The sequence below is a fragment of the Paecilomyces variotii genome (assembly GCF_004022145.1).
Source record: "Paecilomyces variotii strain CBS 101075 chromosome Unknown C8Q69scaffold_10, whole genome shotgun sequence".
NCBI lineage: Eukaryota > Fungi > Ascomycota > Eurotiomycetes > Eurotiales > Thermoascaceae > Paecilomyces > Paecilomyces variotii.
This window is the reverse complement of record NW_021167149.1, coordinates 864,911-877,068: the sequence shown is the minus strand read 5'-3', so window position 1 is coordinate 877,068 and position 12,158 is coordinate 864,911. Positions and strand designations below refer to the sequence as shown.

Sequence of the window (12,158 nt, the reverse complement as noted above, 5' to 3'; positions counted from 1 at the left end):
CGAGTAAGAAATATTTAGCGACCTGTTAACATCTTGGAAACAAGAGAGTTCCACGAATCTCGCGACTTGTAGTATTGCTACCCTTCCAGTACTAGCAAAACCGTAGCCAACAGTGTTAGAGATCTAGAAAATTGAAGTCACATATAGATACCATCCTGAAATCAGTATATATATATATATATATTTCTCTCTCTCTCTCTCTCTCTCCCAAAGGTATTAACAGAAATCAGAGACACGCAGGACAGTCCAATTGTTCGTGTTCTAACTACTATACACATGTGCATACATTCATACATACATACCTCTATATATATATATATATTCAAAATCAGCCTACTATAAGCAGAATAAAGAAACAATCTCAAGCTTTTTCAACATGTTGAGGCACGTAAGTTAGTTGACGTTCGACTCAATCCTTGTATGGTACTTTACTCACTTGCAACGCTAAAAACGGCCGCGGACGTCGGAATGCAAACCGCCTCTCCGAACTTTTTGATCCATACAACTTCCTCAAGGCGTTTGGCCTTTTTTTCCCAACATATGATGATTTACTACCCGACTTCATTATAATGTCTCTTGCACCACTCTCTCGAGGGTTGACAACGTCAGCAGCCTCATCTGCTGCTCGACTGTGTCGATCCTCGCTATCGCGCTCCGTCGCATCATGGAATTGTTCTCCAAACAAGCTCCAACTCCCACGCGCAAGTGTACGTCGTCACAAGCTACCCTATTCCCCTTATCCCCCCCTCCCAAATAATCAAGTAAAGCTGACAATAGATCCAATTAGTCCCTCCATAACGCCCTTCCTCCATCTCCATTCCTTACACGATCCTTCTCCTCAACCCCCTCCATCCACTCCTCTCTCTTCCGCCAAACCTCCGACAAAACGCAATTCTCAAACCCATCATCTCCTCCTGAAGACCAACAACAACAACCACCCCACGAGACACACCCCCAGGAAGATGTCGAACCAGAAGTATATTACAGTCCCTACCAGCCAAAGCGACCCTGGCCACCAGACATGTCGAAGCTCTCGAAGAAGCATCAATTTCGACTCGAGCGCAAGTATCGACGGCGCGCGGCGCTCAAGTACGCACGGCCGAAGTGGACGAAAGCGACGAAGTTGGTGCAGTGGGGGATTATTGGATGTGAGTTTTTCTCTCTTTTTCCTCCACTTTTTTGTTTAAGGCCTGAATCGCTGGTCCAAGGGGAGAAGTTAAGATTTGAATATATATGAATGAATGAATGAATGCTAATCACTGCTTGAAACACAGTCGTCCTGATATACGCCATTCTATTCATGGATTGGGATCCTCAAGATAATCCCGTTGAGGAGGTGAGTATCCCCTTCCCCCCTGCTGCATGTAATGAATGATTCCTCATATTAATCTACGTTTCCTTTCTTTCTTCTTCTCTAGGTCCGAAAGGAATTCTTCTCCGGTATGAATTCGATTTTCTCACACCCACAGCCTCCTTCGCCCGTTCACAGAGCGGAAGATCGAGAAAAGCGCTAGTGGGGAAGACACAGGTCCATGCGAGATTCTAATTGATTTACACTGGAGTATTTTTTGGATAATCTAGGCTGTTAGCTAGTTAGTATTGTATGGAGTAAACGGGAAATAGTGAAGGCCGTGACTCCTCTGTACAATTATGGGTGCAAAGAAAGTGTTCGTCTCCGCTCAGAGTCCCATTCCTCGGCCCCGTCGAGAAACCGATTAGTTGTCTCGACGAAGGACGGCAAACTATATCCCATAGCTGTCGATTTATTTCTCAACCCATATTGGAAGTCGTCCGCCGGTTGATATATATGTATACTACAGGAAAGAAACGCTATACAATGCAAGCATTAGTTATGCCATCTACCATAGAGATTCAATGGCGTCAACCTCTAGAAGACTTATGCTGCATCTTTCTTTGTAGAAAACTCGATCAATTGTCAATAATGCATTCTCATTTCATATCTGAGACTAATCTGCTGGAAGGCTCACAACAGGAGTTGAAGCACAAAGCGTCAACTCGTAATTCATCCAAGGAAAAAGAAAAGAAACAAGAAAAAAAGGAACAAATCGTCAATCTTCAGTCCGTTACTCCATTATTCGTCTGCCTCTCTCGTTCTCGAGCAGAGGATGCAAGGGCAAGTCTGTAGCTGTCAAAATGATTGGCGTATGCGACGTCCAGAAACTAGAGGTAAAAACAACATAGGTGGGAAGAGAAGGGAAAGCAATCACACCAATACGGCGACGCTTGGACAAAACTCCCTGAAAAGGAACTGAAGGTGAACAAAGGAAATTCGTTAGATGCTGCTCATACCACATGCCAAAGGCACGTTCACAGCCAGCTCGCGAGGTCACCGTCTCGCTTCTGCTCGTTGCCACTGCTTAAATCGACGGCAAGCAGTAGTTTGGGTGGCTCATCATTGATCCGGCTCTTCTGCGGACTGCCGGCCTTCACTGGGGACTTCGTAGGCGATCCTGGCTCACCGGCTCGAGGAGGGCCCTCCCTGACATAGGTATAGGCCCATCCATCCTCGACAGCAGCAGCCACCCATGTCTTCAGACAGTCATGAACGGCAGAGTAGAACTTTTCTTTGCAGGTACGTAGGCTCCCGCCCATAACTTTCTCGAAACCAGAAGATCGCAGCTCATTGCGTAGGTTGTTGCGTTCTTCCATGGTTGGCAAGGACGCGATCAGACCATTCATAAGGTCAAGATGGGCGGCAATGTAATTGGTAGCATCCCATTCCACGCCGCCGACATACGGCGCAGCGGGAACAGGGGGCCTTGGCGGAGGAAAGTGTTTCTTATAGTAGGATGGAGACTCCTGGCAATTCTCACCAGAACCATTCCTTTCGACAATCGGTACAACGTTTAGATGATGCAAGAAAATCCAAAAGACCTCTTTGGTGACGTTGGTTACTTCTTTGCACCAAACACGGTAGGGGCGAGACTGGTAGATGTCCGCAATGAAGCTCAAAGGCTGATTCTCCTCCGGTGGAGAAGGATCTCGGAGATAGGACAGGATCGAGGCTGCGCGGGCGGTGATCTCTTCTGAGGCAGCGGTGGAGAGATGGGTGAATAGAATGCTGATGATGATCCCGCGTGTTGTAAACTCGCTAGGGCCTTTCTTCTCCTTATCGAAGAGCATACTGAGAAGCGCAGGGAACAACTCAGATTCCATCGCAGTTAGCTTCTTCAGGGCAATGGATGTGGTGCATAGAGCTTTTAGACAGAGCAGCGTCTCATGCAAAAGGGCATCTTCGTGCTCCTCCCTGGACCAACGAGTTAGCAGCAATATTATCATGCATCAGATGGCTACACACCTCCACTCCACCTTCATAATGCGATACAGAAGCTGGACCACTTCGTCCATCCCACCCTCCGAGATAAAGGTATCGACCCAACATACAGTCTCATTCCGCAGAAGGAGACGTAGTTTGTGAAGTCTTCCAACCTCGACAATCTCAGGCTTCTGGACTTCCCTAAGATAGTGAACAAAGTCGCTAGGATCAGCAACGGTATCCTGACGGGCAGTAGCCGAGAGAGAAGTCGTGGAGGACGATGGTGTTAACAATTTGAAGGATCCGGGTTTCGACAGGTCGACGGATTTAGGGCGCTTGTAAAATGTCCCAATCTCCGACCTCTTCTTGGAGGGCGAGGAACCGCTCTTAGACCATGTAAACGTCCGGCTTCTAGAGCGTGAGCGAGAGCCCTTTGGGTCACAGTCAGATTGACTGCCAGCGGTAGAGGCGTCCTTTTTCCGTCCCTGACGTCCAGAGTCGGTTGCTGAGGAACTAGAATACGAGTTGAAAGATGAGCCGCTTTCGGTCTTGTCCTTCTGGATAAAGTCCGCCTTTATATGTCTGTCAAGAGACCTCATCTTGTCGCGCATGTTCTGAGGTATATTTCGAGAGTCCTGGACGGCATTAGATTTGATCTGAGAGAATAAATCTTGAGATATCTGCTTACCAGAAGCTTTTCGAACTCGCTTTCGATGTCGATGTCGTTTGGATCGACTTGCTCCACCTTCCTCTGCACTTCAGCCTCCTTGTCTTTCGCGTTGAAAGCCGAGATGGCTGCCATAACACGCGAAGCTCTCTTGGGATTGACATCCCGTCCCCTGTCACCGTTCGGTGGAGCATCTGATACCGAGCTCTGACGGGAGGATCCCGAAACGGCGCTTCGTACTTTCTCCAGACCGGCCCCTTTGATTGATTTACCAGATGGGGTACGCTGCACAGAACCTAACATTTCTCTGACCTTCCACGCGTTGGATGTGATGCACTCCGACTTAGGACGCGGCTTCGCCAATGTAGGCTGGTGGAAATCGTAGAAATTGCGCTGCTTCGATGGAGAGTAACATTTGGGGGTGTACAGCGAGACCTCCTCGTCCAACGTTCTGCTTTTCTGTGGCATGTATCCGTCTCTCGCCTGGTCTGAGAATGGCTGCGCGGGCCCGAAGTAATCCCATAGCGGTGATGTGATGCTGCTCGGGGATTCTACGGGGGTACGCGGGCTCTGGTTTTCCTTGTCACGAAGCTGCTTGGAAGATTCATCCTTGCGGCCTCGATAGGATCTCTTCAGAATGACGGAGAAGCTTGCGGTCGACTTTGCCTTTTTTGGCGTATGTTCCTGAGGGTCCTGGTTCTCTCCAGGTGCCGATTTGGCCTCCTTGGCGGCTTTGTCTCTCACGAACGACTTCAGAGAGACGACGCTTTTCGTCTTTTTGTGCAATGGTTTCTTCTGATCCGCTCCGGCCGTCTGCTGTGGCTTGCCCGCGGTGTCTCGATTGTGGGCTCGCTCTGTGAGGGGACGCGGCGCAGGGAAAGCGTGGGGATGATCCGCCGGGAGGAGCGGAGTCGCGAACGGGTCGCTGTTACTGCTGCGCCCCGACATTGGGACCTCTCCGTCCGAAGGGCTCCGTTTATGAGTTCTTGACGGTATTATCGAGCGAAATACGGAGGATCTGGCGGGGGGAGAACGAGTGGCATCGTCAAAGATGCTGGGCACTTCGACGCTGGGGGCCATTGTCCTTCGTCACTGGACTCTGGCAGGCATCAGCTACGGTAGCAACAGAGGCTGGCCGAGATGGCGACTCACGCAGTACCACAAGTAAGCCGCAGCCTATCGAACCAAGACCAGACTGACTGACTGACTGACTGAGCGAAGCAACGCGAGAAGCAAGAAACATCAAACGACGAAAAAAGACACACAAGACCCTGGAGACGAAGAGGAAAAGAACATCGCCAGAGAGATGGACTTGAAGGACGAGCTTGGGCATTTGAAGTCGACGAGGAGCAAAAATAATAATACTCCACTATATGCAGTTCACAGGCGCCTAACTGCACCGTGCGGTGTAGTAGAGCTTCCCATACGTGGTTGTAAACAGCGGATGCCGGGGAAGTCGTTGCTGGGGGCAACCGATGCCATCGCGCGACGCTTATCGATAAAACCCGCCCCCATGGTCGCCTGTCTATGGGGGATTCGCATCACACGTTTGCTCCATCAGACATCTCTCATTCTTGAGGCGGATACATCCAGCGGCCTCGTATCCTGCTGCCCGCCTGGTGTGCCGCTGTCTCTCATTCTCTCCAAACGGATACGCAGGGTCCTGTATGCGACAGACCGCTGAGATGCGACGCCAGTTACTCTTCATTCTGGTTAGCTCCTTGCCTTGTCCTGTACCTACATATGATCACCCAGCATTCCAGACCCTTGACCACGGCAATGCTGCAGCAACCGTATGCTGGTCCCCATGCGTTCGTCGTGATGTTGCATGTATCCGGTGCCCTGGTTCGTTGCTCTATCTACTGCTCATCCGGTTTCTCAGCTTACCCCTCATGATCATGTTTACTTGCATTTTCGCTAGACTATACCCAAGAAACATTTACATTACATATTAACTATGACCCAGCATCATTGATACGTAAGTATGGTACAGTAGTTACTTTTCCTGCTTCGACTAGCGCGGAGTCCAGCCCCCGTCTTATTCCTTAAACAATTCGATCGTACCGCACAGAACCCGATACCTCGAGTCGATCCGCTCCGGCCTTGCTAGGGCCTGTTCGGTCTTTGTTATTGTTATAGAGTAAAAAGTAGTCATATTATTATATGGCTCGGCCAGTGTGATTCGACGTGGTCCTTAGAACTACGCTCGTCTGGGATGGCTTGGAGTCCGCAGCTCTGATACCACCAAGCCTTCTCCAGTTTTCGCTGTTACTACATATATAGATATAGATATACAATACTCTGATACTCGAGTCGAGAATAAGATGGGCTTTGTTGTTGTTGTATATCAATGTAGCTTTTAGGATGTATTGTTATTATTACTATGTATTATTATTTTTCAAGAAAAGATTCATATTTAATATTATTATTAATATGTATTGACGACACCATGACAGCTCCGTCACCGCCTTCTCCTTTTCCCGATCCGGCCCGTGATCGCGTGGGTCGGTTGCGGGGAAAATCGGGCTTCTTCTTCTCCCAAGGTCCCCCTTTTATCCGTATCTAAAACCACGTAATAATGGCAGTATTATTATATTATTATTATTAGTATCGAGTGCTTATAGCTTTTCACGTCAAAGTACTGCTGCTCCGCCTATCTGGAATTGGACACATTCCACGGCACTATAGTCGATCAGCCGCCGCCTTCGTGATCGCCAATTTCTACCCAGATTTTTTTCTATTTTTGCGTGGTCCAGTAATTGCAGCCATGAATTGCCCCTCTCGACCCGACGATACTCTGGATCGTCCCGACTGGAATCAGAATCCACCGTTTCTGAACGCAGATGGTACGACCAGACAGGATCTCAATGGCATTTCCAATGCCAGAGAACAACGCGACCATGTGTCCAAGACGGCCGGTGCGGCAAGTGCTACGACGTTACCATCGGAGATCCAACAGAACCGCGAAGATGTCGGAGAGACCGAACCCACCGAGAAACCTGCTGGAGGAGGAGTGGAAACGGCTACCTCTCAGCTTGAACAGCCAGAGAGTGCTAGCCGATTCCCTCACCTTTCAGTTTTCCCCAAGAACTTTCCTCCTTTCCAACGGGCGATTCAAGCCATTGCGAAGCTTGCTCGCTTTGTTGGACCCGGGTTTCTGGTCGCCGTTGCGTACATTGATCCGGGAAATTATTCCACAGATGTTGCGGCCGGAGCGGACACCAAGTATGCCTTACTCTTCGTAGTGCTGATGTCCAATCTCTTCGCCATCTTTTTGCAGTCGTTATGCATCAAGCTCGGCAGCGTGACGGGCCTCAACCTGGCGGAAAATTGTAGAGCGCATCTCCCACGGTGGTTGACCATTATCCTTTATATCTTTGCTGAAGCCGCCATAGTAGCGACGGATATCGCAGAGGTACCGATCCTCAGTTTGAAAACAAGTCTCTTCAAGCGACTAATAGTGTACAGGTGATTGGATCTGCTATTGCTTTGAACCTACTGTCTGACAATAAGATCCCTCTTGTTGCCGGATGTGCTATCACGCTTGCCGATGTCTTATTTCTCCTTATATTCTATAGACCCAACGGTTCCATGTTGGGGTTGCGAGCCTTCGAATATTTCGTCATGGCTTTGGTCCTCGGTGTAGTGATTTGCTTTTGCATTCAACTGTCACTAATTCGCAACCAATCAATCGGGGAGGTGTTTCGAGGATATGTCCCATCTGCAGATGTCATTAGAGGCAACGGGTTTGTCCATGGTTGTTGTCTTTGCTCTTACGCCAGATCTGCTAACGGTTGACACTAGGCTTTACCAAAGTTGTGGTATCCTGGGCGCCACAGTCATGCCTCACTCTCTCTTCCTGGGCAGCGGGATCATCCAGCCGCGACTGAAGAGTTTTGATGTTGCTCAAGGCTATGTCAATCCCGATGTGCCGGTGGGGAGCAATGGGGGCGAGGTGGAATATCGCCCTTCTGTAGATGCGATCCGTTCGTGTATGAAGTACTCCATAGCAGAGCTGGTATTGTCTCTTTTCACTTTCGCACTGTTTGTCAACAGCGCCATTCTCATTGTGGCAGGGGCAGCGCTGTACGGGACGCCTGGAGCAGGCGATGCGGACCTCTTTGGGATCTATGATCTTCTCTCGGGATCTATCTCCCCTGCCGCTGGAACGATCTTTGCACTGGCTCTGCTCTTATCGGGGTTGTCTGCTGGTATCGTTTGCACCATGTCTGGCCAAATGGTCAGCGAGGGGATGCTACGATGGAGCATAAAACCTTGGCTTCGAAGACTGATAACCCGTTCTATCAGTATCATTCCCAGCATCGCTATCGCTGGTGCTGTTGGAAAAGATGGTCTGAACGCTACACTGAATGCGACCCAAGTAGTCCTCAGTGTCATTTTGCCGTTCGTCACAGCACCGCTCATCTACTTCACGTGCCGTAATCGGTATATGACCGTTAGGTGCGGTGAAAGCACCGGGGAAGGCGATGACACATCGGTCGAGTCTGCCAAAATGAGGAACAACTGGTTCATTGCCATCCTGGGTGTTTTGATCTGGTTGGTTATTGCGATTATGAATATCGCGCTGCTGGTCCTGGTTGGACTCGGCAAGGCTTGAAATGGACGACGGAGCCCCAGAAGATACTGACACCTTGGATCGCTACTAGATAGCTACATACCGCTTCAATACGTAAACACCCGGACATCCCATAGACAAATTGAACGTGCTTGAGTGTTTATCTTTGCACCCGCAGCAATGCATATATCTGGAAACTGAGTAACATTGGAAAAAGAAAATAAAGGTTGAGCGGACACGTCACATTTGACACTCGACTTCCCCCAACACCGCTTTCGTGACCAAGGTAACCAATTTCACTAGCTCCTTAACCAACCCCCCCAGCGGCCTCCTTGACCTTTCCTTCCTCTGGAGGCTCATCAATGAAGGTGGGTGGTGCCACCTCGTCCTGTAGAAAACTGGGTACGGCATCCTCTCCCAGCGACGTCTCGAACATGTTCTCCTCGCCCAATGCCTCTAGTTCCGCATCCAACTCCGCTTCATCCACATCCTCGGGCACATCATAGGAGCGCGAGATGCTCTCTTGGATCTCGTTACCAATCTCCATCAAGTCCGCCATCTCGTCCTGCATGCGCTCGATCTGGTCGATGTCGATCTTGCCGTACTGCTTCTTCAATGTCTTGGTCGTTGTCTTCATGGCGTCTACGGTCGTCATGGTGTTCTTTAGGTTATCCTGCATCATGCCTGCCTGCTCCATGTTCCAAGACTGCTGGGAGAGCTGGTCACGCTGCGCCTCGTATTGTTTCCGCCGTTGCAACACCTTGAGCGCCTTCTGTCGCAGAGCGTTCTTGCCGGGTCCGTCACGCATCTTGGCCAGTCGAGCCTGGTAGGTTGATAGCTCCGCGTTCAGGGCTGCCAGCTTCACATCAATGCTGGCAATGCGGTTGTCTACCTATTTCACAAAGAGTAGCGGAGAGTCAGTGAGGGGGAGATCGTAGTGGGTGGGGTTCAATAGAGGAGATTGCGAACTCACATTTGCGATAGCACCGTCCAGAGTGGGCTTCGGCGCCGCACTCTTGGTGCCAAAGAGCCTATTCATGTTGTGGTTTATCCTGCAGAGCCCCGTGGTGGTGTGTATCAGATATCGAAGATGGATGATAGGCAGCTGCGTATATGGTTGCTGATAGCCGCCCGCCGATCCATAAGTACCATAAGGCGGCGGCGGTGTGGCGACGGAGATATGTTAATGTGAAAGGCCCAGCAATCACTACAGTACCCCCAGCCAAAGAAATCTTCGACTGCTGTCTGGCAGCTTCAAGCCCTCCAGGTCGATCGTGCGGAGTAGCAAGACCGTGAGAGGGCGACTCGACAAGGACAGCTCATGGGGACGACCAAACGTCAGAAGGGACCGCCACTTCTTCCCCAGCCACGTGACTGGCACGGCCAGCGGTTAAATGCACAACATAGACGCACCTCGATCGATGAAGGGCTACTGCGCTGTGCACGGTGATTTGATTCAATCGCGTGGGTTAACTAGATAAAGCCCGGCAGGCAGTAGTAACTAGTTAACTAATCGGCCCCTAGTTTCGGACACCGCGCGCAGCGCGGGTCTGCCACCTTAATGTAAACACCCAGCTCAATATAAAATCATTAAGATTTATTAAATTTCAACTTCCAATATTATTCATAATCTACCATAATATCTGAATTCTATAGCAATATTGAAAATAGGATCCAATATGCCCTATCTATATTATTTGACTAGTTAAACCCTAATCTCGCGCAAGCTGTGCGTTAATTTAATGTGCCTTATTCATATCTTTAATCTCGCTATTTTAGTTGTATTTTATAGTCTAATAGATCTCTAATAAATTGATTATTTTTTTTAGCTTAGGAGCTTACTATCTATAAGTATATTAAACGCCTGGATATAGTTAGATTATCTCTAATATAAAGAATAGTGGCTAATTACGCAAATATAATCCTAGCTTAAGCTTATTAAGACCCCTTAATATCTTTACAAAAAGTCAGCCGATACTGGCTTAAACAGTTCCTTCTCTAATATTCTAAGATATTTATATAAAGGTAATAAGCACTTAATATAGATAGGAAAAGGGCTTATTATCTAAATAATATATAGGACTAGTATTACCGCTATAAATAAATGCTAGTTAGTCTATATATATAACTTATAGATCTCTATAATATAGATAAGATAGGCTTTTAAGTAGGAGAAGGGAAAGATTATTAAATTATTACCTTAGAGCGGAAAAAAAAGCTATATATAGGTAATTATATTAATTTTTAAAAAATTATTATAGTTAAAGCAATTAGCACTAATAGATTAGTATTTTCTCCCTTTATTATTTTAATTGGCAAGTATATCTAGGCAGAATAATTTAAGCTCTTAGATATTAATACTACGATTAGAGTATCTAACTCTAGATATATAAATAACTATTTAGCCTATTAGTAGATATAATACTTTAATTACTAATTAGCTTATTATTAGTAAGAGATTTATCGCCTTCTTTTATATAATAGATATAGCTCTTATTTAATATATAAAATGTTTAATTACTGTAAAAAGAAGAAGATCCTCCTTTTTATATTAATGCCTTGTACTAGTTATTTAATCTAATTACTAGATATTAGTATTTTTTAAGTATTTAAACACTACTATAATAAAGCCGTTAATCTTAATATAAGGATAAATAATCCTAAGTTTAGTAAGCATAAGTTCCTTTAAGCGCTTAAATCTATATAAAGAAAGACCTTTAAATCTTCTATTATTAAACACGCGTTTATAAAGACTAGGCTTTACCTATATAACCTAGATATTATATTAGAAAAGCTTTAGGAAATAAATAATAGACCTGCTATCCTTTAACCTACTAATAGGTTATCTATCTTAGACAATATGCTAAATACTGCCTAATAATTTAAATAGTTTTAATATTATCTATTAGAGCTTAAATCTAATTCAGCTCGCTTTATTAGCGGGCTTCAGAAACTACTAAAGGGTAGCATTGCTCAGTCTTATATTATAGATTAAATATAGAGGGAGCTTAAGGCCTTAGCTAGGGCACAGCTAGCCTATTAGATCTATATTAAAATATTTAAAAGGGTTCTATAATGCAAAGGTGTTATAATAAAATATAATATAGACTATATTTAACTATAAACCTTTAAGGATAGTAATAAGGAGGCATTATAGAAGTTAAAGCCCAAATAAAAGCGGGTAATAATTGAGCTCAGGCGGGTGATAAAGCTGTAGAAGGTGGCTTTAAAGATATAGACTGACTAAAGGGGATCCTATTCTATATAGCACTGTATTTAACTAGGTAATTAGTTAGATTTAATGGGTTTAAAAGCTTCAAAAAGTAATAGATTTTATACGGATTTATGTTGAGCTGGGTGTTTGCGTTGAGGTGGCAGACTCGCGCTGCGCGCGGTGTCCGAAACTAGGGGCCGATTAGATATATTTAGTGGTCGCTAACTAATTCATTATTATTATCCCGCAGAGGACGGTTATCTGATAAATCCTTGCGACCTGACTGATTTCGCTTCCTCTCTCTCTCCCATGATAATTTACTTATGTACTGTAATAATACTATCGAATAATACATTGTTTTCAGCCGCCAAGAAGGGAGTCTCCTTTCCCGTGACCAGATCGGAAAGGGGGAGACGGCAGGGCA

At 46.6% G+C, this 12,158-nt stretch overlaps 4 protein-coding genes across 4 annotated transcripts; 2 read left to right on the top strand and 2 right to left on the bottom strand.

Annotated features, from left to right (window-relative positions):
• The first annotated feature begins 404 nt into the window (after window positions 1-404).
• On the top strand, window positions 405-1,923 carry C8Q69DRAFT_476143 (hypothetical protein). Its single transcript, XM_028631246.1, has 4 exons — window positions 405-707; window positions 788-1,148; window positions 1,275-1,336; window positions 1,419-1,923. The coding sequence occupies exons 1-4, from the start codon at window positions 570-572 to the stop codon at window positions 1,512-1,514; spliced, it is 657 nt and encodes a 218-aa protein (XP_028483036.1). The 5' UTR covers window positions 405-569; the 3' UTR covers window positions 1,515-1,923.
• A 405-nt stretch (window positions 1,924-2,328) lies between these two features.
• Window positions 2,329-5,024, bottom strand: C8Q69DRAFT_487997 (armadillo-type protein; the record flags this gene model as incomplete). Its single annotated transcript, XM_028632026.1, has 3 exons — window positions 2,329-3,268; window positions 3,320-3,912; window positions 3,966-5,024. 3 exons carry the CDS (start codon window positions 5,022-5,024, stop codon window positions 2,329-2,331), a joined length of 2,592 nt encoding a protein of 863 aa, XP_028483035.1.
• A 1,435-nt stretch (window positions 5,025-6,459) lies between these two features.
• Window positions 6,460-8,684, top strand: C8Q69DRAFT_476139 (transporter protein smf2). Its single transcript, XM_028631245.1, has 3 exons — window positions 6,460-7,359; window positions 7,413-7,690; window positions 7,749-8,684. Exons 1-3 carry the CDS (start codon window positions 6,712-6,714, stop codon window positions 8,560-8,562), a joined length of 1,740 nt encoding a protein of 579 aa, XP_028483034.1. The 5' UTR covers window positions 6,460-6,711; the 3' UTR covers window positions 8,563-8,684.
• A 143-nt stretch (window positions 8,685-8,827) lies between these two features.
• On the bottom strand, window positions 8,828-9,559 carry C8Q69DRAFT_446878 (Snf7 family; the record flags this gene model as incomplete). Its single annotated transcript, XM_028629164.1, has 2 exons — window positions 8,828-9,412; window positions 9,494-9,559. The coding sequence occupies 2 exons, from the start codon at window positions 9,557-9,559 to the stop codon at window positions 8,828-8,830; spliced, it is 651 nt and encodes a 216-aa protein (XP_028483033.1).
• Window positions 9,560-12,158: the final 2,599 nt, after the last annotated feature.

What these genes read in the sequence shown, in the direction of transcription:
- C8Q69DRAFT_476143 (XM_028631246.1), top strand. Translation starts at nt 570, where the DNA reads ATGTCTCTTGCACCACTCTCTCGAGGGTTGACAACGTCAGCAGCCTCA. An exon ending in GCAGTGGGGGATTATTGGAT is followed by an intron (nt 1,149 to 1,274) that starts GTGAGTTTTTCT and finishes CTTGAAACACAG; the next exon opens with TCGTCCTGATATACGCCATT. An exon ending in AAGATAATCCCGTTGAGGAG is followed by an intron (nt 1,337 to 1,418) that starts GTGAGTATCCCC and finishes CTTCTTCTCTAG; the next exon opens with GTCCGAAAGGAATTCTTCTC.
- C8Q69DRAFT_476139 (XM_028631245.1), top strand. Translation starts at nt 6,712, where the DNA reads ATGAATTGCCCCTCTCGACCCGACGATACTCTGGATCGTCCCGACTGG. An exon ending in TAGCGACGGATATCGCAGAG is followed by an intron (nt 7,360 to 7,412) that starts GTACCGATCCTC and finishes AATAGTGTACAG; the next exon opens with GTGATTGGATCTGCTATTGC. An exon ending in GATGTCATTAGAGGCAACGG is followed by an intron (nt 7,691 to 7,748) that starts GTTTGTCCATGG and finishes GGTTGACACTAG; the next exon opens with GCTTTACCAAAGTTGTGGTA.